The sequence below is a fragment of the Pithys albifrons genome, chromosome 2 (assembly GCF_047495875.1).
Source record: "Pithys albifrons albifrons isolate INPA30051 chromosome 2, PitAlb_v1, whole genome shotgun sequence".
Taxonomy (NCBI): domain Eukaryota; kingdom Metazoa; phylum Chordata; class Aves; order Passeriformes; family Thamnophilidae; genus Pithys; species Pithys albifrons.
In genome coordinates this window covers 111,576,500-111,603,866 of record NC_092459.1, presented here as the reverse complement: position 1 = coordinate 111,603,866, position 27,367 = coordinate 111,576,500, and the positions used below count along the sequence as shown (strand labels likewise).

At 41.4% G+C, this 27,367-nt stretch overlaps 1 protein-coding gene across 2 annotated transcripts in view; it reads left to right on the top strand.

Moving 5' to 3' along the window:
* The window catches only part of MACROD2 (mono-ADP ribosylhydrolase 2), an 842,575-nt gene that overhangs the window by 728,319 nt on the left and 86,889 nt on the right, over positions 1–27,367 (top strand). For both annotated transcript variants that reach the window (XM_071582106.1, XM_071582105.1), the window contains exon 9: positions 25,549–25,630. In XM_071582106.1, the coding sequence (XP_071438207.1) occupies positions 25,549–25,630 (82 nt within the window). The remainder of the gene's footprint in view (positions 1–25,548; positions 25,631–27,367) is intronic.

The following is a 27,367-nucleotide window of genomic DNA, read 5'->3' as shown; positions in this document are numbered from 1 at the left end:
GCCAGTGTGGCTTAAAGCTCAGGCACCTGTTCCCAAAATGAGAAAGCTGCCCCGCAAACTTCAGAATTGTGCCAAGCAATTGAACCACGAGGATTGCACAAGCCACACCAGCTGAGTGGTAAAACACAGTTAATTTGGGAGCTTTGTTACTTGAAATCACAACTGGCTAGGACTTGGCCTTCTCTGTCAGTCTGGACTACCAAACTACAAGGTAGCTCATGTGTTGCACTGCCCAGGCATCGGGTTGGGATAGTGTATTTTGCAGATGAACTAGAGTGAATATCAGTACTTATCATTACAGGTATATTCTGATTTGCCCCATTTAAATACTGGATTTCTGAACAGTTATTTATAGGGCACTGAGTGTCATAAACTCTCCAGAAATCCCTGGATTGCATTTAGTAACTCACAACCTGGCTGCTGATTTCTTCTTGGAAGCTCAAGAGGGAGGTTGCATGTGGTGGCGTAGAAATCTGGACACCACAGCAGGGCTAGGAGGACTGAGGATGCTGACTGTGTGTCACCATCAGAATTTGGCTTTGGAATGATCCTGAATCACAAATATCAGACATTCATTTTAGTTGACAACTGTTTTCACTGTTAACCCTGCAAATTACGTAGGATGATGAGAAGTAGTGGCTACCCTGTCCCTGCAAGTGTACTAGGCCAGGCTGGATAGGACTCTGAGTAATCTGGTCTAGTGGAAGGTGTCCCTGCCCATGGCAGGGGAGTTGGAACCAGATGGTCTGCAAGGTCCCTTCCAACCCAAACCATTTGATTCTGTGTGAAAACTGGGCAGGCTCTTTTGGCCTGTGTGTTTAGAAGTGTAAAATTGTAATACTTATTTCTGAGCTAGACTTATGAAATTTCCTAAACCACCACATTTGGCCCACATGGTTCCAATCAATGAGGTTCTAGCAGCTCCCTTTCCTTTGCCTTGGATCAGTCCAGGAGGATGGGGCCTAAGTTTTAGAGACAGTGTGCAGGAGGACCGTACCCAAGCCTGCTTGCTCTTTAACCAAATTTAAGCGCATACCTCCCAAGTACCTCTTTGAAATATTACTCTCAATTTAGCTCTTTGCTGCAGGTGTCAAGCAACAAATTTCAGATCCCGCTTGTGCTGACATTTGCTCTTGGGGAGAAGGAAATTAGATTTCTACTAGTCTGAAACCAGAAACAAATGTTAGAACTGAGAGCAGTTTGTTTGAGCCGTAATTTGGAAGGCTGCAAAAATAATGAAGTTGGTAGGTAAAGCTGCTTTTTACCCTTCTGTGCAGGAAAGCTGAAATGATTCCTTCTTCGTTCTCAGATTTTCTTTTTTTCTCTAACGTGTAAGGTAAAAGGACGGAATTTTCTGATTGTAAATCCACGCTTCAGAATCACCTGGTCTTTTCACATTCGCATCCGGCTGACACCGGCGCACATTTTCCTCTCTTTCTGCGCAGCTTGGCATAGAGGCTGAGGAAAGTGTTTCCTCAGTTTGCATGGTCAAAGTTCAATACAGGTTGGGGCTGTTAGTGCTCAAAGAGAAGCAAAGAAACCCTGTTAATCTAGAGAAGCTGCTCTGGGAAATGGAGCAATAGGGGCAGTGTGAGTCACATCAGTTGAGTCCCCAGCGGTTTCAGGGACCCATATCGGACTCAATTCTTCACAAGCACATTCCTGTATGGAAAGATAGGGATTCAAAGCTCCCCAGGATCCCTCTTGCATGAGAGTTTTCTCCTTGCATACACTGGAGGCAGCTCAGCTGATAAAGTGAAGGGATGCATGAGCAAGCCAAGCTCCTCACTGGGGCAAGCAAGAGCATCTCAGGGTTGTCCTCTGCATATGCCAGAGCTGCACTGTGTACACTAGCAAGGACTGGGACCATACTTCCCCCTTTAAAGAACAGCTCTTTTCTCTGTTTATTGATGTTCCTAGTTTGTTTATCAAGCCATCTGCCAGGTATGACATGAAGATTTTGACAACAATATGTTATGAATTACAAGTTCTCTTCCCTCCATCAGGTCCAAGAGAAAACTATAGCTGTCTAAAACCAGAGGAAATGGGGGAATACATCCTGCTTTTATTTTAGGAAAAATAAAAAGGAATGAAAAAGAATTGGAGAAAACAGAAACTCCTATCTAATCCTCACATGGGTCCTTTAAAGCAGCGTGAAACTTCATAAGTTCTGTTTGTTCTCTGAGAATAATTTTTCCATCAGCTTGTACTTATAGAGGCATGGAATGGTTTGGGTTGGAAGGGATCCCAAAGATCATCTAGTTCCAACCCTCCTCCCGTGAGCAGGACACCTTCCACTAGACCAGGTTTCTCAGAGCCCCATCCCAGTCTTGTACACTACTTGTCAGGTTAAAACTAGTCAGCAATTCCCCAAATGTTAAAGGGCAAGTTCAGTCCCAGGTCTGAGAGGTTTTTGGCCAGTAATTTGATCCACAGGAGTGCATCTGTCAGAAATTTTGTTACCATATAGGTACCGATACTTTCTTCTCCTCACCTTATCCTGGGGGCTGATTTTCATAAAACCACATTTCTGCCAGGAAATTTAAATACCCTGTTTTTCTTCTCCCATTGAAATTCATTATAGTGTATTTTCAGGAAAATACACAGCATAATATATGGTTTGGGGTTTTTAGTAGTTACTGTAATTAGTCCCCAGCCACAGAGTAGGCGATTAGAGAGAGCATAAGTAACGGGTCTTTAAATATTCTTTAACTATTGGGAGAAGGCAGACAGACATCTCTGTTGTACCAAAGGATGGCAGAATTTGCTGGACTTAGCTGGTGAACAAATCTGACGTGTCTCTTCAGAGACACTGCCCTGGATATTGCTTCTGCTGTTTCTGTTTGCAGTATCATTTTTTGAGACTGTCAAAAATCAGTGCTTTGACTCCTGAACTTAAATATACCTTTGGAAATAACTGATTTCTACTGAAGCTTTCCCTTTTTGTCAACAAAAGGTAGAACTTAAAATAGCCAAAAAAACTCCAATAACCACAACCCCCAATTTGGATTCAATAATTATGACTCCTCATCAGCACTGAAGGCTGATGTCTACATCCTCATACAGTGACAGGCTTAGCCTTTATGATCCATAGGATGACCAGAATTTCCTGGAATATATAACAGGAAAATGCAATACCAGTAAACAGTGAGAATTTTTCTCTGCCTAATTTGCTTTTATGGACTGAAATTGGTTGTGGAAACTGGTTCATGGCTGCCATCAAAACCTCCAGCAGGTTAGGAAAAATAATCAAAAGCACCGAAGGAAGCAGCTTGTTAGTGGCAGAGCTTCTGAAAGCACATCAGAAAGGTGCTTCAAAATAATTCAGGCTCTTTTGAATATCTCAGATTGATGCATGCATTATCAGGTGAAATTACCACAGTCCTCAGAAATTCTGCATTGGGAGGGGACAGCAGAATTGCTGCATACACAGCTTTTTTCATGACACATCACAACTTTTTCCCTTTTTACAGTCTAGAAGGGTGATGTAGAAAATATTTTTTACCTCTTTCTCTGGCCTTGTAGTGACTTCTATGCCAGTATCATCCATAAATAAGGAATTTTTCTTCATTTAATTTAATACCTAACCTTCATAAGGGATGTTTTCTGGCCCGTTGCAAATGGATATTAAAATATTTTGGCCTCTCAGCCGAGTGCATCCATATTATCACCCTTGCAAGAGTACAGACACCAAAAATATGTTGGGTTATTTTTATGTATTTTCAGTACCTTATAATTATGGGTAACTTCACATCAAATGTCACAGAGTTGTTTATAAGGAAAATATTTGGAGCAAACTAAGAAACCTCAGAAGAATGATGATGTAGGATGCTTTTTAATAGAGAGAGTAATGTGATGACTAATGAGATGATGAGCCCAGTAGTGCTACCAGCCAGTATCACAGTGAACAAGCTGCAGACAAGGTGAGAAAGATATGTGCATTCATAGCTGCCAAAGCACAGTGATCCATAGGTTGGGCATCAAAATAACCCCTGAAGTGACTTCACAGCCCTGGCACTGCAGTAAGAAGAGTGCTGGTCTCCTACCAATCAGACACTGAGGTTTAATCCTCTTCTGTGTGTTCCCCAAGGTTAGTTTTTCCTTGTCCCTTTTACTTTTATTCGATTTTTAAGTTTTTTTCCAGTATCCCCACAGTGGCTATCACCACTCGGCTTTCCTGATGGTGATGTGGAGCCACATCTGATGATCATACCAGGGACTGGTGAAGCTTAGCAAGCACAAAATCCAAAGCTTGGCATCCCTCGTGGGTCCCTTAAAACTGTCTCACTGTGCCTCCCTGAGAACAGTGGTGGTGGGAAATGTTGTTTAAGCACCTCTCCGGTGTAGGGAGCTAAAGCACTGGAAAGACTGATGATCAACTTCAGGAGATAAGTGAGCCCCTGGTGGAGAAGTTGGATATGTATCTGTTTATAAGGTGAGTTTGGAGGAAAATCATGGATGGACGATGGCTATTAAGCATTCTGAGGTAAATGGATGTATTAACAGGAATTCAGAGAATAAAACACCCTGAGACCTGACTAGTTCAAAAGGCAGGGGAAGCACTAGGCAGTGGCAGGATCACAGCCTGGGCAAATGGAGAAGGACCAAAACTTCAGCAGCTGGAGCAGTGCTGTGAACAACTTCCTTGGAAGAGAGAAAGGCTTAAACATAGTACACATGCAAGGATTTAGGAACGCTGGCAAGGATTTAGGAACACTGTATCTTTCAAAGAGATTTTGGGGGCTAGAATGTTTTGGTATAGGTAAAAGGTAAAGTCGAATGAGGAAGACCTTGTGCACAGAGCAGCCCATCACACATGTCTCTGTGCTGTGCTGGAAGGACCACATGCCATTTGTTTTGGGGTCCCACCAAAGCAGGTAGTTGTTAATCTAGACATATGTGGATCCTATGGACTGCACAGCAAGGAGCAGAACATTGCTGCTTACAATTAGTGCTGCTTAATATGTAAATTTATTCACAGAGCCAAAAATACTGTGAATATATTCTAAGTTGATACTTCAAAAATAGGCGGAATGAAGTAAGGAAAAGGTAATGTCAGCATATTTATGCATGCTGATTACAGAAACATGTATTTTCACAGAGCATACATCAGAGGCCCAGGGAAGAGGCAGTGCCTCAAACAAACACACGTACCTTCAGCCTGGTGTTCCATCCATGCTTTTACTTCTTTCCCCTCCGCTACTTAAAGCCCATTAAAAACCGTCCTCATTAGAGTGTCACTTGACAACACATCGAGTGGGTTGACTTACAACAATGGGATTTTAGTGAAAGCTGAAGTGTGTATATTTAAATTGAATGAATACTGTAAAGTTGTTAAGATTATTTTATGAATACTTCTCAGCCAAAGGACACAGCTGGGAGGAGGAAATCTAACACATAAGTGTTAGTGTCTGGAAATTATACAGAATTATTTAGCCCATTAGCTTGTTAACCAGGTGCTCCTTGCACTTAGCCTTATTTTCTAACCCAGGCTATTGCCTAATATTTACTTGCAGGTAATGAGGTAATGTTGTTAGATGTGGAGGACACCTCATTCTTTCTTGGCCTTCTTCCATTTTCAGGCTTTGGCAGTCTAACAGCTTGTCAAAGAGACACCTGGAATGTGATTGTTATTGGAGATGGCTGAAAATGTCTCTTACAGGGGTTTTTGGGCAGAAGATGGGGGATTTGTCTTGTTCAAAATTTGTGGAATGTGTCTTATTTTCTTGGTTAAAAGCAGAAGTCTTTGGAAGATGCAGCCTCCCTTTTTCTTCATTCCTTTTATGCCAGTGGTTTGAAGACATAGACTTTGAGATGTATATGGATTTATAGTATTAACCTTCCGAAAAAGAGAAAATGCTCTACAAGATAGTGGTTAAAATGTCTGCTCAAAATGCACATTTACCTTCATTACCATATGTGAGCATCTAGGAAACTTTTACATTTTTCAGGACTTGTAGCCTTCACTTTATTTCGCTGTTTGTAAACTACATCTTATTCTCATTTATTCTCCTTTTCCAAACCCTAACTGGGCTCATTTTTAGTCAAGGCTGAAAAAGGTCTCCATGCAACATCATAGCTGTTCCTTTCATCAGTCCAGCCCTTCTTCTGGCACACTGTGCTGCCTTTCCAAAAATACAGCTCACTCCTGCTCCCCTTATGTGCCTGGAATAGGCTTTCCCTTTGTATGCAGCCTGTGCCTTGTAAACATGGACACGGCAGGAGTTCCTTTAATAAATTAGCTGTTAGCACATTCAAAACTTTTAAACGATGGGGTGTTTTGCTGCAGCGAGGGAGGAATTTTCATCAGATCAGAAGTTGTTCTCATCACGCTGGGAGTTACAGCTCAGGAAACTGCCACCAGTGTTATTAGCAGCAGCTCCCTGGCATGCCAAGGGAACCCGGAGATCGATGTTTAACCCTTCTGCTGCCCTTGTTTTCCTAATTGGTCAGCCCAATGAGCATGAGAGAAATCCATCCACAGGCAGTGTGAAGAGAATCAAGGAGTTTTCTCTCCATCCTGGAAATGCAAGCAATCAAAAGAATTGTTTTAGTGCAACCACCCTTGGTACTGAGTCAGACCCAGAGGCAGGAGGTCAGTGTGGATACCCCATGTCTGGTTTTATTCCCTTCCCTGTACCACAGGCATTGCAGAGCAGCTGTAAACAATGTGCCTGTTGCACTGGAGATGATGTAGCTGTTGGAAATAGATTCCTGCAGGATTAGAGGTGTGATCGTGGTGCCTGACTCTTGAGACTCCTCTGAATAACAAGTCCTCGTATTGATTTCCCTTTATGGTGAGGACTGAGGCGATCAGGGGAGATGGATATAGATAAGCACATTTCTGCTTAGACAAGAACTGGTTAGAGTCTGCTAAAAATCCCATTGCTGTAGAAGAGAAAATCCCCTGTTTCTTTCCAAGCTATTAATCTGTTTGTGATTACTCTATTAGAAATTCCTCTACTGTTCTCATGACACTGTCATTTATAGGGTTAACCACACAATTATCTCCTGGTATTTGCTAGCTATTTTTGTTTCCTCTTATTTATTTAAACATTTTGCCATTAAAGACTTAAGTGGTGCATCCAGATAATGGCCACAGGTAATTGCTTTAACAAGAGTCACCAGAGAAATTGCTGTTTTAATACCAACCTGGGATGACCATTTCCTCTTAGACTGTAAGAAAAGCGGTGTCACATTAGGGTAAACCTCACCAGTTTCAGAGGAAATCATGTGAATTCCAAGCAGACAGGAGTTTAGTGGCAGAAGTCAGGCAAAACCCACAACTATTTCTTTGTAGACTATCCAGCTGTGTATTAGGTATAATATTCCTAGGAGTGGTTGCCTCTGTAAATGGAACCAGACGGGGGAAACTCTGTGTGCCTGTCTAACCTCTGCTCATGCTAATGAGAAAATCCTTGGCCTGGGTTCAGTCGGTGTTGGTGTTTTTCTTGGAAGGAGCATTGGGCATCTTGCATGGTATAAAATGCACAATGTCTGCCTAAATATGCTTTATGAAGTGTTCTGTGTATATCTGTTCTTAGACGTTTGGCATTGTCTGTTGGGCTTACATAGTATAGGCCTTTAAAAACAGCCCTCCTCCAAAAAAAATCCCCACCAGAAAGCAGAGATCCAAACTGCCTCCCAGCACATCAGCTTTGGTAATTCAATACCACTACCCGTTCCTTTGCTGTTAAATAGACAAAAGAAGTAGAAAAGACCCCACAGCTTGAAAGCTGATGCTATTTTGGTCTCAAACAAAAGTCTTTGCTTTAGAAAAGGAAAGATATTAGTTAAACTACTTAAGGAGTTAATTTTCAGGCACTGAAGGCAGAGCTGAGATAAAAAATAATAATAAAAATACTAAAACATTCATGGAAAGATATTTTTTTCTGTCAGAAAATTAAAACAATAGTATGTGGATGCTGCTGCAGATTCAAGACTGAAGAAGAATGCAGCCCAAGGGACCATTCCTCCACCCTGCACATCAGGGATGATCTTCCAATTTATTGTGAGGTTCTGCCCTTTCCTGTTTGCAGGTTTATGTGGAGAGAATCTGGGGGGTTTCCACTATCTTTTATTATTGATTTCCCAAAATTAGAAGTCTCTTTCTAATAGAGAGGTGGCTTAAAAGCAATCAATAGTGTTTATCTTACGAGACAGTAGTTCAAACTGCAGTGGAAGGTGGTGTAATTCACTCTTTCCTTTGTTACTGATCGTCTCAATGCAGTGCTCTGCAACATCTCCAGGTTTTAATGCTGTAAATCCCTTAATTGTGCACTCCCCAAATGTGTTAAAATAATATAAAATAATGTAATATAAAATAATATAAAAATAATATAAAAGTGTTAGTTGGGCTTTTCTGGCTCTATCTCCCTCCTCCCGCACTCATATTCTGTTTGCAACTCACTACAACTTAACTATGTGATTTGTATTGGAAAGATTGTTTTTTTGGTTCATTTCACTTTATTATCTTTCAGCAGAGCTGTGACATCCACTTAGATATCTTTACTGCAATTGTTTCATGATGAGATCAGATTGCCCACTGTAGCTGTATCACAATAACAAGTAAGAGAAAATTTAGGCTGCCTTGCTTCCTTTTGATGAGCTGCTGTAGCCTGGCTTCACAGGAGGGGGAAAAAAAGGAAAGAAAGAAAAGAAAAAGAATAGCACATAAAAGAAGGATGAAAAAAAAATTCAATCAAAATTGCTCTGAATTAAGGCAGATTGAACCTTTTAAATAAACACAACATGAATATAAAGGAAGTAGATAGTTCTGAATGTTATGCTGGTGTAAAAACCCCATAAAAACTCCTAAAAATTGTGATTTGTATACTTGCCTCATTTCAACAGAGAGCACATTTTGATTCCTCTGATTGAAAATATTTTTAATGGCTACTTTCTTTAGTTTTTAGGTTTTAAAACCTGTCCATGGGTATACTCTTCATTGAAAACAGTATTTTCTTTTCAAGTTGTACTGATGCTCACTGAAGGAATCCTGTCTGCAGCACCTCCCCACTCATCACCTCATGTCTTGGACCCTCAGATCAACCAACTCACGCTCACAGGACTTGGCAAGAGGCAATACTGTTGGAGTAATTAACTTTCCAGATAAACCTGATAGGTCAGATTGAAACCTTATACATGGGAAGCCCCACAGAGGCTTCTAAGTCCGCAGGCAAGAGCCTCTCAATTGGTTTTGAGTTTTTTTGTCCCTTTTTTAATGTGTGAAGGAAGGGTTAGGATAGTGGTAGCCCTGTGCCTGTGAGCTTCAGCCAGCTATATCTCCATGCCTCTGGCAGCAATGCTCCAGCAGGTCCTCCATATCATTGGGGTTATTCCCCAGTGCCACATTCCAGGCTCCAGTGGAAGAGCTCTGCAGGGAAATGAAGCCTAGAAACACAGATCCAAGTGACAGCACATCCCGAGGCACATGGCAAGAAAAGTGCAGCAGAAAAAAAGGGTCATTCCCAGAGCTGTTCCTTCTGCTGCTGTTTCAAATCATCAGAGCCCCTTCTTGGATGCTGCAGGAGAAAATGGCCCGTTCTACAAAAGAAGACACCGCCTCCCTTTTCAGCACAGTAAAGAGAAAATATCCATGCAGAGACACTTATGTACAGCTAGTGGCAGGAGGGATGTGACCTGTTGTCCTCTTCCATGGAGGCAGAAGTGTGCAAGGGCCATCACAGGTGGGCCTGACCTCAGTCCCCTCACAATCAAAGATGCCGACCGAGTTCAGTGTGAACAGGTCAGAGCCAGAGCAACCTTGCAAATCATATCAGGGAGTTTGAACCAGGCCATGTGCCTCTGCTTTGGTGTTTTTCTGGTGTTCCTCTGCTTCTGAAGAATGGATATCAGTCTTAATGTTGGCACTTCTTGTGATATTTGATGTTTTCCTCAAAGCCTGAGTTTTGAAGGCATTCAAGACACAGAATTTATGTTTTTAAAGCTATTTTGTGTGCATGCTTTTAATGTGTTCTGGTGTTTTGTAGTTAGGAAACACAGGTGAAAGCATGACTTGAGCTCTCAAAAGCTCAGAAATGTCAAGGCAGGAGAAATGCCCACATTTATTAGTTTGTGAAATGCTGTGATTATTTTAAGCTGTCATGATTTAGGATGGTTAAGGATTTAAATATGGTGTTTACAGCAACAGTATGTTTTCAGTTCTGCAGACAGAATGAGGCAGAATGAACTGAATGCTGTATTAGTCCCACAGAAGCTCAATCATTCCAACAGAAACTCATGTGAGTAGGCAGAGTTGCCTTCTAAGGAGGAAGGTATCCTGTACATCTTCATCCTGTACAGTAATAAACACATAAGGAAAGTCTTCCTCCCCCAGGAAAGCATCATCTTGCTGTGGAACAAGAGGCAGTTCAAACCATCATATAACATCCCTTGAAAACTGACATTTGTAGAGATGTCACATTTGAAATGCTGCAGTTATAGTACTTCCATTATATGTATTATAAATCCACATTTTAGAGGGCTGTAATTTAACTGTATACAGTGGTTGTGCTTTGAAACTTGGCATAAAAATCACAACCCTGGAGCAGATACTTTTGTAACAGAAAATATGTGAGAAAATTGATTTGACTTTTCAGAGATTTAGACGTGTTCAAGTTATCACTCAGCACATTAGACTTCCAGAAGTGAAATCTGAGTGAGTTACCAGATACAAGAATATGGAGCTTTGGGTGGGTGTGATGGGATCCACAGCAAGTAGTAATTTGGTTTTGATAATGATGAATAATGTAAATGCAGGGACATGCTGTGTGGGGTTTAACATGGGACTACTGAACGTTGGAGTCAGAAGCTAAATCAGTTGGAGTCATCTCCGAGATCAGCTTTGTGGATGCTCTATTTGAACTTACAGGTGAAGTCAGAAGTAATGAATCTGGATGGAGCTGCTTGGCTCCATAGGTGTTACAGTCAGGTCCTGGCTGTGTGATGGGGAAAAGGGCCGTAAATTATCCCTTCTGTGAGATTAGACACTCCCTGTCCTCTGCAACTTGAGGTTGCAGAGAACTGCAAATAGGTGGAAGTCACTAAAAAGAGGTGCCAGGTAGACTCATGTCTGTCATGGGAGTTGGATATTTAAGTTGAAATGGCTTATTTTACAACATTTGCATGAGATATGCTTTTATTCTTTCTTTTGTTCCCCCTCCACCTAACAGCAGCTTTAAAACCAGTGGAGAGTATTACATAAGTCCGTAGCTTATTACTACTGAATCATGTATATCTCTGGAATCCTGCCTGTGCCATATGGATTTTTAACACCAAGTATTACTGAACCTGTGGAGGAACTGCATGAAAGTGAGGTGCCAGGTGAGAGGCTTTGCTGTTGGAGAGCGCTGTAGTCCTCCAGCAGTGGCGCTGACTTGTCCCAGGGCCAGCTCTGTCACAGACTCCCCTCTGCCTCCCCTGCTCTTTCCCTGTCTCTGTCTGGCTAAAATGAGATAAAGATGTTGCTTTGGGAGTGGGAGACTGAGAGTTTGCCACGGAGCCAGGCAGAATGAGAGCAGGTGCTGAGCAATGCAATGGGCTCAGGGCACCCCTTGCTTTGAGTGTGGGGCCCCCCAGAGCCGAGCTTTGCCGTGCGGATCCTGCACAGCCACGCTGGGAGCCGGTGTGGGATCTCACTGTGTTTACCTTATGGATAAGATATGCAGTGTAGCTGCCCCGGGAAAGGTTTGTAAGCTGACACTGTAAACACTGTAAAAGGTTTCATCTGTTCAAAGTCAGTCAGTTCAAATAGCTTTCCTTTCTTTTATTTCTTTTAAAAAATCTCCAAATTGGTTGCTCCGTTTCAAGTGGAGCAAATCGGACCAAGCTTTATAGATCAATGTTAACCACATCAGATATTTCCCACTCTTGTTTTTCTTTCTCCATTAATTGGAAAGTAAAAACCGGTGCTGAATAAATATACCTATCAGCTATCAAGGGTATGGTAGGGGAGCTGTTAATAGGGATGGGTGCGTTGTGTTACAGACAAGGTTCTTTAAAACTCTTTAAATCTGAACATCCGGACATATTTGTAAAGAGAAATTCTTGGCTAGTTTAATTCCACACAGACTAATTTATATTATGGATAGGCATGTGTTTAAACAAATACAAGGCATGCATAAAATATGTCCTGATTTGAAAGCTATAACAAGGATGGAGTGTATCACCACCAGGTCAGCCAGAAAGCCAAAACCTCTGGAAACATGAGGCCAACCTGACCACAGGTGGTACTCAGGCCAGCTGTAAGTCATCACTGTTCCTGTTAACTAATCACAACAGGAGAATGGTGAAGTTTTGTTGGTTTCTGGTTATTTTAGACTCTCCCCCATGAATGTGATCATGGAGAAGCAATTTTGTGCAAGGATGGGATAGCTGTGTGTATTTTTTTCTTTCAAGGCTCATGCAGCAGATGTGTTTATAGGTATGAAATGTGACCTTGTGAAAGCTCTCTGTGCTCTCATTTGGGAAGGGAAACTCAAGGTCATGGAATCTTCTCAATCACAAAGGGTAAGAGGGAAAAACAAAGCCCAGACAGAGGCAGATCAGAGAGGAAGAAGTCTCAGCATGGGGATGGATAATGATGATACCATTGAGTTCCTACATAATGCTTTTCACCAGGAGATCACAAAATGATCTGAGAGCTACAGCTCTCATGAAGGTGAAAGGGAATCCCAGTCCTATGTTATATCCATTACGCCTGTTAGATCTTGTGCAGATCAAAGAGAATGAGTCAAATCACAGCTAGCACTAGTGAGCCACTCTTCTCAAATGTTTTAGGCAAATAAGGAGAATGCCATGTTTGCTGTCTTGCTATACAATGTTAATTAGAGTTGTGAAGGCACTTTTTACCTGGTATACATTCTGAAGGACCCAGTAATGAATGTGTTGCAGAAAATTTCCAGCTGGAACCCAAACAGGACCATTTAGAGATGCTTTACTGAACAAAAGTGCCAAATCTCTAGGTTAGGTTTTGGCTGTGGACCAAAAATACTTTCCACAAGAGGTGATTATTATGTATGATTCATACAGTGCATCCACACGAGTAAAAATAATACTGCTTAGCTCTCAGTGCTCAAAGTGCTTTTACATTTTCAAAGTGCTGTGCACACATTAGTTAATTAATGAAATAAAATAAGTTACATTTTTGTGCATTTAGCATTGACATTTTGACAATAAATGGTTTTGTAGACTTTATATGCATCAGTGTGTTTGAGCAGCATCGTATAAATTGTGCTGATGCTCTCAATTGTGTTTGAGCAGCATCTTAGTAATTTAGATGCTTTTTACCATATGATGAACAGATAGAGTGAAGGTTATCTGTAGATAGCAGCATACCATAAATAAGGTAACTTCTTGTCCTTTCTAATAGAGCATAAATCTAATAGAGCATAAATCTTGCTCACCTCTGTGGCTCACGCCCTGCAATCCACAACAGAACTAAACACACTGGTAGAAGTCAAAAACCACTGAGCGATCATTAGTATTCCAACTGCAGAAGCAAAGGTCCGCCCAGAAGATGGATTTTGTGGAATTGGTGTACCCAAGGTTAGGCACCGGGACTTGGTAAAGCACTGGAACATCTGCTGGCTATTTTCAGAGGACTGTCAGCCTATTACCATCTATTAAAATTAATTTAAGAGTGATCCCTTAGAGACGAGTCTCGTTTTTCTCTTTTCGATCCTTATGAAAAATGTTGGCATACAATCGACATTTATATCCCACTGGATTTTTTTTCTTCTTAAACAACCTGTGTTAGAGTTGCAGTATCCTCTGTGGAAGGCATTCCTCAATCTTATCAAGCTGACTTAATGACCTTTTACGTGAGGGCTTTTGGGCTGGGTTGCTGTCCCAGGTCACATAGATCTTCCTTATTGGTCCCACCCTCTCACAGGTGCAGATATCCCAAAAACAGTCTCGGAAGTGCAGGCATTCCATGAGCTGAACCAGCTGCCAGCTCGAGTCCTTGAGTTTTTTGGGAATAAGTATTTTCAATCCACCTTTCCTGTCTCGCTGCTCATTGTTCCTCCTGATCTCCTTTCTGATTAGCAAGAAACATGCAGAGGTTGCATTTAGGTCATGCAGACTCCTGACTTTTTTTTGACTGGGGTTTCTTTCAGGATGCTGGGAATCAACCATTATGAAAATAACTCATTTTACAGTCATCATTATCTAACAAAACCCACATTATTTAGTTGAACCTACCCAAGTGTCTTGGGTTTGACTGGGGACATGCAGTAAGGAAATGATCCTGAATCAATCTGCTTTTTTGGAAGAGACACTAGAGTGAGCATCCTGGGAGTGGAAGTGTTTTTTCTAGCAGTACTGTAAATTTAATAGCTTCCTCTTCTGCCTGGTTCTGTCTTTTTCTGGTGGGAAAGAGATTGTCTTCAGCATTAGAATGAGACACATACAGTATTTGAGAAAATCAGCTTTTGTCCTTGGAAAATGGTCTTTAATAGCTTGCATTAATGAGTTTAATTTGATCTCTAAATGACAGATAACTTAATCGTAAAACATTTTCTTCAAGGAGAGAGATAAGGTAATATTTACATAAATGAGTTTCAGTACAGGTTTTAGTAAGAGCAGTGGTTTCAGAGCTGTTTCAAGTTACGCTATGTGGCCTATATTCTTGGGAAGGCATTTTTAATTATTTTTTTTCTGTAGTTTAGAAGGGCTCTTTTTTCCCTAAAACTTTCTGAATAAGAGTTTTGCAAACTGTGTGTGTATATTTTTGCTTTATAACCTGGGTAGCAGATCTGTTACCCATTCTCTTGACTTCTGCTGCGGGATTTTAACTTTCCTCATTGGGGAGGTATTAACTTTCTGCATCAGTGTTCTCTCTACCCATGTTCTCCCTCAAACAGAGGCTATATGGATTTGCTGGGAGGAGAACTTGCAGTACATTGCTGCTGATATGGGTCAAGTGAGCGCTCTTCATCCTCTAACAGTGCAGGTTTTATGACACTTGTTGAATTTTTGGTAACCTAGATGTAGTCAGACAAAATTGGTGTCCAATGTCCTCCTGTCATCTTCCCAGCAGGGTGGGAAAAATTGGCTGCACTGGTCCAAAACCCTTCAGAAGTCATTGGGTTTTGGATAAAGAGTGACTGATGTGAACATTAAAGTAGGAAGAAGGTAAGATGATTAAAGAAGTGGTTACAAATAAGAGGAATTTTCACTGGGACTTTTCTTCGGGGACTGATCTCAAATGCATTAGGTTTGAGGGGCAACTTCATCAAATTGTATGTTATGCAAAACCTTCTGAAGTAAAACCTTCAAGGTTTAGATCCTTGTATAATTTTGTATGTGGGGGTCATCTGGCCTCTCTAAATGGAAATACCTAAACAAGGTGAATTTGAAACTAACTTTGTAAGATCCAGCCAGATTTTTTTCCTCTGTCAATAATTTAGAAAATAACATGGAAAGCCCAAGTGACAGCAGTCAGCAGCTGGAATACACCCCAGCCCCTGAGGTGAGGTCAAACCTTTGCTTGACCTCAGTGAGAAAATTGTTGCAGATTTTATCATGACTACCATTTTACCCTGCATGTAACAGCACAGTTAAAAAATTGTTTAAGCCATCGTCTGCTGCTTCCAAGAACTCTTTCTCCTGTCCTTTTTCTGCAGTTCAAACATTTATTGTGTGCCCTCAGGAGCCTGCTCAGGACTTCTCAGCATCACAGCCAAAAAGCAATGTTCTCATCCCAGGCACAAGACACCAATGTGCTGCCATTCCTGGGGCAGGAGAGGATGCCCACCCCTGTCACAAGGAAGAGAATGGGAGGCAGAGCTGTTGGCAGACATGTGGTTCCCACTGCTCAAGGACCTGGTGACTTGTCATGCTTGGAAGTGGCTGCCATCCCTCAGTAGCACAGAAGTAGGGAGCTTTTCTTTCCAGGACATGAACCCCCATTGCTGTCCCTGCTGGTTCCCAGCTTTGGGCAGTTCTTTGGGCTCCTGGTGCTGGCTGTAGCATCCAAACTTAAATTACTCATAACTTTGGATGCCCCATCCCTGGAAGTGTTCAAGACCAGGCTTGGATGAGGCTTTGAGCAACCTGGGACAGTGAGAGGTGTTCCTGTCCATGGCAGGGAGGTGAAAGTCTTTTAAGGACCCTTCCAAGCCAGACTAGTCTATGATTCTGTGATGCTCATACCTATCTGAAGGGCAGGAGATACCAGGACTTGGTCTCTCTGTGGTTTTAAAACCTGTGGCTATTTTCTGTTCAGAATCTTGCAGCAGCCATTAAGGTGATGGCAAGGCAGAGATTATGTTTCTGCTTTCAAGCGTATTCTGGTTTTTCAGTGGTGAACTCTGAACAAATGGTGCTGATTCTCCTTTTGGTCCTGGGAAGGAGTGGAAATTGTATTGGTAGATATTATGGGTACTACAATGGAACAGGTCAAACCATCAAGACACAAGAATTTTCTGCAGTGACACCTCAATCCAGCAAAGAGCTTTTGGTGTTAGTGGAACGTAACATTACAGTTTGGATGCCCAGGCAGGTTTATGATGCTCATAATCATTGGGAACTTTGGGGTATTTCAGTCCAAGCTGTACCAAAAGGATACTGAAAAACTGATGTTGTAAGGTAAAACGTGATGTAAAAACTTGGCTTATGGGATCACAACGCCCTGCTTGATTGTATGCCACAATTCCATCTTATTCAGCGAAGCTCCACAATGAGGATATAATGATAACTCTAAGTAAGCTGATGATTTATCTCCTCCAAAAGGCATGGTTGTTGTAAAACTGCCTATCAGATATTTTCAGAGTACTATCCTTCACAAGCCCTTATTTAACACAGTTATATTTGCATGCACACCCTCTCTTCCCATTTGCCATTTGTCACTGAGATAGCAAATTACATTCATCAGAATCCATTCATTCCCCTGGTTTCGCTGAATACAGGATTATCTTGGCTGTGTCAGCTACCCTATGACTGGGAACTGTGAAAAATGGAGGTCGCCTTCAGATATTCCAAACATGTATCTTCAAAGGACAGTAGGTATTAAGCTGGAAAAGATTAATGGGCTTTATGTCATCATGTTTGTGTGGCATAAAAGTGAGTTGTGCTGATTGATGGATATCTTGGTAAAAATAAATGCATTTTTAAACTACTCTCCTGCCCCTTCCCTGACAAGTTTTAGTGACCATCAAGAGAAATATACTGAGACATTCCCTTAAATTCTAGGCTGGTTTTACAGGTTTTTTCACCTTTAGGAAACTGAAAAACTTTTTGTCGTTGAGAAAGAAACCACATGTGGAATATTAAGGACTGGTTATTTTATAGCCTGTCTGTGTTTATATTGGCACTGCAGGACTATCACATCTTATTTGTCATATAACCATGCAATATATAAGTAACTGGGACATATACAAATGATCAGCAAAAAAAATTGTGAATTTCTCAAAAAATGTTGTTGTAATTTCCTATTTTAGATCCAGGTTCGTTCTTTAAGACAACCATTCTGCTTGTCAGGCAGGTGCTTTGTTCACACAAAAAGGTAACAGCTCAGCACAAAGAGTTCCAAAAGGGAAAACTCTACCTGCCCTTGAATAATACACTGTATTAAAAAGGTATTGAAGGTATTCACAGAGTGAATTCTTTCATGGAGAATAAGTAACCTTTAAAAAACAACCAATGCATTAGGGAAAAAGAGTTAACGTTATTGATTCTCACAATATATGGGCACATTGAAAGGATATTTCCACCAGAGGGAAACCAGTGGTGTGCAGTGAAGCTTGTGAACTTTGCTTGTGACCATTGATGGTATTTTTTTTTTCATCTCTAACATCTTTGGTCGAGAGAGAACAGGAGGGGAAAAAAAAAACCAGGGTCCTGGTCTAGTTTTGCTGCTCTTGTTCTGTGTGACCTTGGGCACATCAAATCTCCACCTCTATCAAAGGTATCACAAAACTGGAATGCTGGCCTGTGCTTGAGGCCTGTGGGTAAAAGTGGTTCTCCACTGAGAAGTATTATGGGGTTTAATGTGTTTCAGTAATATGGGGATGGGCTTGGGCCACAGTGATAACTGCACTGGTGTGCCTGGTACCAGTGTGATACAGGGAGTAATTTGCCCTCAGCTGTTGCATATGAACAGAGCTGTAGGAACAGGCACAAAAGACAAGGAGAGACATTCTGACTGTATTTTTAATTTATCTTGAGTTTCATTGCTAAATGCATTGCTACTGCATTTTGTTTTAGAGGCAGGGATTGCTGCAAAGCCTTATGTACTGGGATGTTGTTTGTATTAATATTTTAAACTGGTAATAAATTTCTGGTGGGTTTTTGGTTGGGTTTTTTGTTTTGCTTTGTGATTTTTTTCTTTAAATTGCCTTTGGACTTTTAATTATCTTTCACTCCAAACAAAGTATGCATTCCATCATGGAAGTAGGATATTAAAGCACTCATAATAACTTTCTGTTTCTGTTTTTTAACTACAGTAGGACCACCCTAGAAACCATTCCACTCTATTTGTGATAAGCATAAATCATTTTATAATACATGTGGTTTGTATTATTTTTTCCTCCAATGGCTGCCTAAGTAATATGTTGATTTAAGTAAGGGTTGCTTCTTCACAGCTACTCCTCAATGGGTATTTGCTCTTGATGTGATATCATAACGCTCCATTAATACCATTACTTGCAGGAGGTTTGCAGTAAAGTAGATTTTTATTTAGGGTTTTGCTTTGGATTCCAAGGACTCTCAAAACTCAAATCCATGGAAACCAAAGAGAATACATTTCTCTCTCCCTGGATTGAAGGGTGATCCAGAGATGTCCTGTTTGCCTGAAGCTGGGCTCATTTGGATGACTGCAAGGTCAAGTAAACACGGGGTGTTTTGGCTCAGGTCTGCAGTGGATTTGAATCTGGGCCAAGAGTAAAGCTCTTAAGACTAGGTGAATAGCTTTGTGAACATCATCACACAGTTCATTGGTTGTCAAATTCACCGTATCTCCAGTCTGACACCTCTGCCCTGCTTAAATCTTGTTCTGAGGGTGGAGGCAGTGCCAAAGCTTTGTATTTGCCATTAATACTTGACTGAAGTTCTTTTTGAGAGTAATTCTGCAATCATAGACCATGATGTCATGCCAGAAGGAGCAGACAGTCGGCTAGGCTCTATGCTCTAATGGTTTTTGTGATATTAGTAATAATACCAGGAGGCTGAATTTTAATTTAAAGTGTTATGAAAGGAGTAGTTTTTATAGGGTCTGAAGCACTCACCTTCGGAAGGAGTGTGTGAAAACTTCTGGACTCGACCAGGACTGGTTTCCAAGGAGACATGCAGTCCTCTCTGCTCTGTTTGGTCAGCCAGGCTGCTGTCTGGACAGTTGGCCAGATGTGCATGGTGCACAGGAAAGGCAGCACCTCTGGCAAAGTGGATCACAGCTGCTGTGAGGTATATGGCAGATGCCTGTGCTATTTTGCAAAGCTGGTATTTCCATCTGTTAGTTGGTTGCAATAGGATTACTAGAGGATCAGACCACACTGAAGGGGAGACTGTCAGCACCAAGAGCATCACTTACCAGTTCTTTATGGGAGCAGAAACACATGCTGGTCTCCTTGAAGTGTACTTCTGCACATAATCAGTTCAGTGCATCAGCAGGGAGGAACTCTATCAGAAAAACAGAAAAGAAAGAGATGGCAAATGGCGTCCCTGATGATAAGCAAGACAGAGATGTGGCTTTCAGAACATCAAACTAAGCCCTTGTAACACAAATTGAAGACATTTTACGTGGTGTGCAGGGACCAGCTAGGACACTCCTAGCCAGATCCTGTGGTGCATTAAAAATCTCTTGCTCTTTATTCTGTGCTTCCTACAATTGAGATTTTGATTGTGTGAGAGTGTGCCTTGGAAACCTGTCTTAGGTGGCTTTGTTCCCACAAGGGAAGTCTTGTCAGGCAGTTAAAGCCAGCAGGGCTGCCTGAGCAGTCACAATCCAAATGGAAGCAAAATGGGAGATTGCAGCATGGTTCAATCATAGAATGGTTTGGGTTGGAAGGGACCTTAAAGACCATCTGGTTCCAACCCTCCTCCCACGCACAGGGACATCTTCCACTAGACCAGGTTGCTGAAAGCCTCATCCAGCCTGGCCTTGAAGATTCAGGGCTCCTTCTATACAGGCACTGTGGTCAAGGTGTATTAATGGGTTCAGTCAACTGTGACTTTCAAGGATATCTTTGAGAAAGTATCTAACATTTAGGGTGATGAAATGTCTTTATCAGAAGAACTTGAATTCTTAAGGAGGAAAATGTTCTGTCTGGTGTTACGGAGTATAGATGCCCATCCAAGCACACTCAAGTCAATAAAAAAATCTCTGGCTTCACTGAGTTTTGAATTAACTGTATGGAATTTTGATAAACTAAAAAGGTTTAAGCAAGCTTCTGGTGTTCACCATTACATTATGACAGTAGGTTCTGATGGGATCAGGCAGGGGTGTTTCATAAAAAGGATTTGCTATGCATACGAAGAGCAAAAAGCTGCTTTCTTTTCTTTGTTTGTTACCATTCATATGATTTGGGATTGGGGAACATTTTTAACAAGTTCACATTGTTTTTCTACTGTGTATTTTCTGGTAAGATTTAAATGATGATGAAACTTCTTGTCACATATAATAAAAAGCAGTCACTGCCTTCTGGGTAAATGTTGTGCTACTGGGGACAAGCATGAAATACTTGGGAGTGCTGCAACACAGTTGGGTTTGTTTTCATTGTGAGCTGTTGTTTTGTTAGGACTCAGGGTGGCAATGACATGGAAACACTCATTAGATGAAATAGTCTAGAATGCCTTTTGATCAGTTTTCTGCTTCAGATTTGTGCTTGATATATCCAGCTTGGCAATGGGCATACATACAGCTATACCTATGACAACATTTGGCACATCCTGTGGATTGTGCTTGGCAATAGCTCTTTGAAGCAATGCATAACTGCACAACTAGGTATTCCTGTCCCCTACATAGGGAAATTAAGTCAGAGGAATCAGACAGCCTGCCTGAAGGCACAGCAAAAGAGCTGAGATAAAAACATAGACAATTTTGATGCTAAAATATGTATAGAATCATATAAAGGCTTGGGTTGGAAAGACCATCTTGTTCCAACTTTCCTGCCATGGGCAGGGACAACTCCCACTAGACCAGTTTGCTTAAAGTCCCATCCAATCTGGCCTTGAACACTTCTAGGGACAGGATATCCACAGCTTCTCTGGGCAACCTGTGCCAGTGTCTCATCACCCTCATAGTAGAGAATTTCTTCCTAACATTTAATCTAAATCTCTTTTAGTTTAAAACCATTCCCCCTTGCTATATGCCCATGTAACAAATCCCTCTCCATCTTTTTTATATAGATACATCTGTAGAAGATGAATTCCTCCTATAGCAGCAGCTGCATGGAGAGATGTGCATGCAGTGTCCTCCCACACATTGCAGGAGAGGGAAGGGCCCTTTAGGAAGGGTTTGTGGAACCCTCAACAGCTTTTCATCACTCCTGTGCTGCAGTGATGGTTTAGTCCCAGAGCACCCACTGAGCCTCCCCTGGAGCTCTTGTAAACCCTTAGTGGTCTATGAGTGAACTGTCCCAAAGTGCAGAAACTTGCCAATAAACTCAAAACTCACAAGATGCAAAGTGCTCTCAAAGTCACCAGGCAAAATACAAACAAACAAAACCCCAATGAGCAGAAACCAGGAGGAAATATTTTTGCTGCTTTCTTTACATTAAGGTCAGTGCTGCTGCTATTAGACCAACAGTGCTTTTATACCCAGTGGAGTGGTTTTCAGTTCATGAGATTTGTCTGTATCCTTTTAAAACCCTGATCTTAAGGTCCATTCTACTGCAAAAAATCTGTTCAAGATGAGGTTGAAAGGGGCTTGGAGCAGCCAGGTCTAGTGGAAGGTATTGCTTGATGGGGTATCCCATGATGGGGGATTGGAACTAGATAATCTTTAAGGTCTTTTCCAACCCAAACCATTCTGTGATTCTATGAAAACAGCCTGAGCCCTGTAAGCCATGCAGAAGTTTACTAATTCTTATCAGATGTAGCTAACAAAACCACCTGGAAGGTATCCCCATCAAAATGAAATACAGCCTGGCAAGGAGAGCAGGTCCCAAGGAAAAGAAATATATATTTAAAAAAAAAAAAGAAAGAAGAAATCAAATGTACTCACAGCCTTGAGCTGTGAAGCTGCCTTCTAAATGAACAGCTCATGCATTTTAACTCCCTTCTTCCTGTGCTGCAGTGCACTTAATTTTGGGGTTCTTTGATCCACCTATTCATAGCCGTGAAGCGACCAGAATTTAATCAGGCTCTGACAGAGGATGGTTGGTTTTAATACTGGCCTTCAAAAAAGAGCTGTCAATCAAGGAAGAGCTTTAATACCTTCAGCTTGGAGCTCTTTTGCACTCCTGCTGCAGCTGAGTGGTGCTTGGTCAACTGTGGAGAAGCTGTGGAGGAGTGGGGCATCTACAGCAGGCACTGGGGGCTCCCTGGACACAATCGGGGGAGTTCCTGGGGGTTATTCCTTGCCCTCTCTAAAGGGGTGGTGTGACACTCGACTCACGATGGCATTTCCAAGCCACGTGAGAGGAGAGATTTCCTCTTTGAATAAGGAGCAGCTTTCCTAAGTGCGCATCCAAAAGTCCTGCTGAGCTTTTGTGGGCCAGCAGGCAAAGCAGGCTGGTAGCCACTTGGATTAAACTTCTCCCTATTGTAGCTGGAATGGGAGCAGTGAGGACAAGGGTTACTTTCCCTACCTAATCTCAAGTTATTTTAGCTGGGGATGTTAGATAAAATAGTCAATGACTGGCAGGATGATAGAATATGGTTTAATTTCAGATTTACTATCTGCCAACACATGCCATTCAATCAGATAAACACAGGATTTCAGCTGTCATCACAATATCTTATGCATACTTAAAAATAGAGCACTTTTTCTCACACCAAGAAGAAATGGAACAGGTTTATATATAGGATGTGTATAGTCAGGAGGCTAGAAATTTTGAAATAGTCTGCTGTTTCTGGAGAGATTCCCTATCTTTAAATTAAGGAATTATATTAGAAGGAGTAGAAATTCTCATTTGCAGAAGTTTTATCATTGTCAGCTGTACTGAATAAATAAAGTGAAGGGAACACCTTGAGAAGTTGGACTGTATAGAATGAGGCACATGTCTGTAGGATTTACAGCACAGAATATGAGACTATATGAGGCTCAGAGCTTCTCTGCGTGGGAATATCATTCCTCCTCTGCTTTATACATTTCCATCCTTGCTCTTTTGTCTGCTCTGGTTCATCTATTGGGCCTATCACTTGTAACTCTTGAATATCTGCTCTACTCACAAGGCAGAGATAGAAGATGACAATCTAGCATTGCCCCAGCACTATCCTAATCCAGTTTTCACATTAAATGTAATCTAAGCACTCACTGACTAAAGCCTCCTTCCTGAAAACACCCAGCTTGGGTAGAATCATGGAGTCATAGAATGGTTTGGGTTGGTAGGGACCTGAAATATCATCTAAACTTTCATGCCGGTGGAATGCAGCACGTCTGTCCAATGATGATTTATGTTATGAATTTATGGGTGCAAAGATGGATATGGCTTTTTGATTTGAGCACATAACTAGTGGAGTTCTTTATTATATACTTTGTGAAGAGTAGCTGATGCCACAGTCCAGCATATTTTTAAGGTCTAGCCTGGTTTGTTTATGAGGGCTGCACAGAACAGCTTGGTTCTATGAGCATCAGATGAGCAGACAGCAACAGGCAGTATTCTTGCTGACAAATCTGCCAACAGGTTTCCCTTCTCTGCCCTGCTGCTTTCTCTTCTGCTCACAAGCTTCTTTCTCCCTTAACACCTACAGAGCCTGTACCTTCAGTCTCATATAGTTATCACTGAATTAGTAAGGTTGGAAGAGATCTCCAAGATCAGCCTTTGAGTGAAAGTCCAGCCTTTGAGTTAATGCCACCATGCCCACTAAACCATATCACAAAATGCCACACCACTCTTATTTTGATCATTTCCAGGAATGGTGACTCCGCCACATCCCCGGGGAACCTGTTCTAATGCTTAACCACTCTTTTAGTGATGAAATTTTTCCAAATATCCAACCTGAACCTTCCCTGGAGCAACTTGAGGCTGTTTCTCCTTGTCCTATCACTAGTTGTGACATTTCCTACCTAGTTTGGTCGTTCAGGTTTTGTAGTTACCTTTGTTTCAGAGATGTCCTCGTTAGTAGCTACTGGCATTTTCCAGCTTAACTGGTGTTTGCCTGCTCTCATCCCCTCCTCTATTCTCCTGGGATGCTCCAAAATGGGCTCTGAAATGACGTCCGGAGCTGTTCAGCATAACGGTGTCTTTGAAGCCAAGGCTTGGACTTGGCTTCTAAGAGCAGCTCCTCCAAAAAGACAGCATTTTTTGCTGAAGATAAGGGAAAGAAAGCATTTTTTGAGAGTGTTCCTCCCACTGTTTCCCTGCAGGGGGAGGCTGATGCTTTTTCTAGCAAGTGCAAAGGCGCTCTTGAGGAGTTCTGCTATGACAGATTGTCTTATTGCCCATGGAGAACACCAGGACAAGATGCTGAATTTCCTGTTGCTTGGGCTTCATCCGTTTCTGCTTAAGCTCTTATGCACTTCAGAGAAAAAGATGATTACTGGGTTGCAGGTCCCTCAGCTCAGCTGTGGGAGGGTCTTTTTGCCTTCCTCAGCCCCCCTCTGAGCTGGGTTTTGGCTGCAGTGACAGTTTGTGCTGGGCAATGCAAACAGATAACACAAAGAAATTACAAGGCTGAAGTCCAGTGTGGGTGTTTTGCAGACTTAAAGGCTTTAGAATTCTCATTTTTCTGTTTTGTTTAGCTTCCTTTTTTTTTGTCTCTTTTAGAAAAGCTTTTCACATACAGTGATCTCCCAAAGAATTTATTTGAACTCATTGGTGGGTGGTGCATACATTATGGGCTGTGGTTTCATTGATATGCTCAGCCTCACTAAAGTAGATGGCATATTAAATGTTTTATTTACCCCGTGTGCTACCTGTCATCTAATCAGCTTTTGTTTTTTGCTGCATTCTGCTTGTATTATAGTGAGAGTAAGTGGTTTCATGTAAATTAAAACTGCATGAAACCTTTTAAAGCCATTTTAAAATACTAAATGGGTTTGCAAATAGGTTTGTCGGACAAGGATTGGAAAAAGAGCTCTTTGCTTACCCATTTACTCTTTTGTATGCTTATTAGAAGCCCCCCATGTGACTCTTTCATCAAACATTGCATCCCAGTACTCATCTGGAATGCCAGAAGTCATTTATACTGTGCTCAAGAGCAGTTTGCATAAACAGGAGGCAGTTAACAAAGAATACAGTTGTGAGCTGCAATTGCAAAGGTTATTTTATAAATTACAACACAGATGCACAATAAAGTCAAAACATGCATCCCTGTGATGTTTCCTTGTTTGCCTGGAGCATAAAAGTGTGTTGGCTGAAAAGTTTCTTTGCCTTTATGGACTATTATTACCAATATGGATGATTGCAATTGTTTCACTGTGAATCATTTTGTTTCTTACAGGTGGATCGTATCATTTTCTGCGTCTTTTTGGAGATTGACTACAAAATTTTCAAGAAGAAAATGGGCGAGTTTTTCCCTCTAGGTAGGTGTAGCAATCAAGTACCATCTGACTTCAAAAAAGGATGCAGCAAAAAGACAACAGCTGGCATCCTTTCTTCTTTCCAAAGCCAAATATTGAAATGTGAACTTTCTTTAAAGATCAGCTGCACTTCGAGGCTCAGATCCTGGACAAATGCAGACATTTAAAATGTGTGAACCATTCAAACTACTTGTGGTGCAGCTTTTGTGTGCTCTGTACAGCTGTATCTGTATCTCCTCCCCAAACCTGGTGCGTGGCACTGGCTCTCCTGACTCTTGAGAAGAGAATGATTTGCACTAATGTATATAACTCCCAGTGTATAGTGCTTTTCCATACACTTTGTACACACTTTGCTCTTTCATTAACAATGCTGGTAGGGTTTCTCTGGGTCTGAAAAGATACCGCAGGGGTTAGAGCCCAACTGTGTCTGAACGAGGACTTTAAACTTGAGCTGTCCCTGTGCAAGAATGAATGGGAGAAAGATGGCTCTCACTGGAGCACTTGGGAAATGTTAGCCATTCATCTTAGATTTCACACAGGAGGTTGCTTTCTAGAATTTAAGAAAACCTGGTGGATAGTATATTTGTTAATCCTCCTCCCCCCAGTAAGCCCGTGATTTATTTTTATCATATATCGTTAGAAATATGTGTTCCTTCATTTTATCAACCCTAAACCTTCTCTCATTTTATTTTCCTTTGCACTGACATCAGTCCAACTATTGTGTGACAAGATCCAGGTTTTAGTATTTTGTTTTATCACCCATTTCAGATGTGGCAGTTGCTTAAATACTCCCCATGCTGTCTGTCTGCCTCCTGGTAAGGGCCTTGGAGTAATAGGAAGCAGAGCTTTGCTGTATTCTAAGTCTCTATTAATTCTACAGGAATGTGTTGTCACAGTAGCCACAGTGGTTTTTTCCTTTTGTTTTGGCTGGTTGCATGGAAATTGTGATATTTCTGTCTCATCTCACTAGAACAAAGCTTTTTGTAGATGACTTTGTAATCTCCAGTTTGCAATGATTGGCAGCTGAAACTTAAAGACCTATTGAATTATTCAGGTAGCATCGAGTGGTGTCTAACCGCTTAATAATATTTTTGTCTGGAGCACATTGAACATGCATTTCAAAGGCTGCATTCATGTCTAATCCATTCATTGTGTGATTTTATTTTTTTGGCAGCATACCCCAACCCATAGGATAAAGTGGCAGTGCCCTGCCTACTGTTGCTGGCTCTGTCCCTGCCCTTCAGATTAAGCAAGAGTAGAACACAATGTCAATTTGTCAACAAATCAAGAGTATTAATGCTCACCTTCATCATCAAGGCCTTTGAAATCATGCTTTAAAGCCTTGTATTGTTGTTCTAAATGTAAAACCTACTTGGGCTTGAAAGTTTGTGAGACAAGAAGATGCTTCCGAGCTGAAGTATGACAAGCCCAAAGGCAATAAGAAAGGAAGGTGGAAGATTTATTTATTTTCTGTTTTTTTAAAAAACCTGACATTGTTGAAATTCTCTCTGCAGAGAACCTGTGTGGTTGATCTCATGTTACAGAAAACCATAACTGCCTTACACCATATTATATAGATGATCAGTCATATCATAGTTTTAAATGTTCATTCTCATGCATGGAAAGGTTGAACAGTTTTTTTACTCTAACTAAAAGTGGGATTATGTGACCATAGAGTGGTTGTGGTGGAGGACCCTCTAAATCCAGTGTATTCCAGGTATGTGACTATGCAAAAGGTTG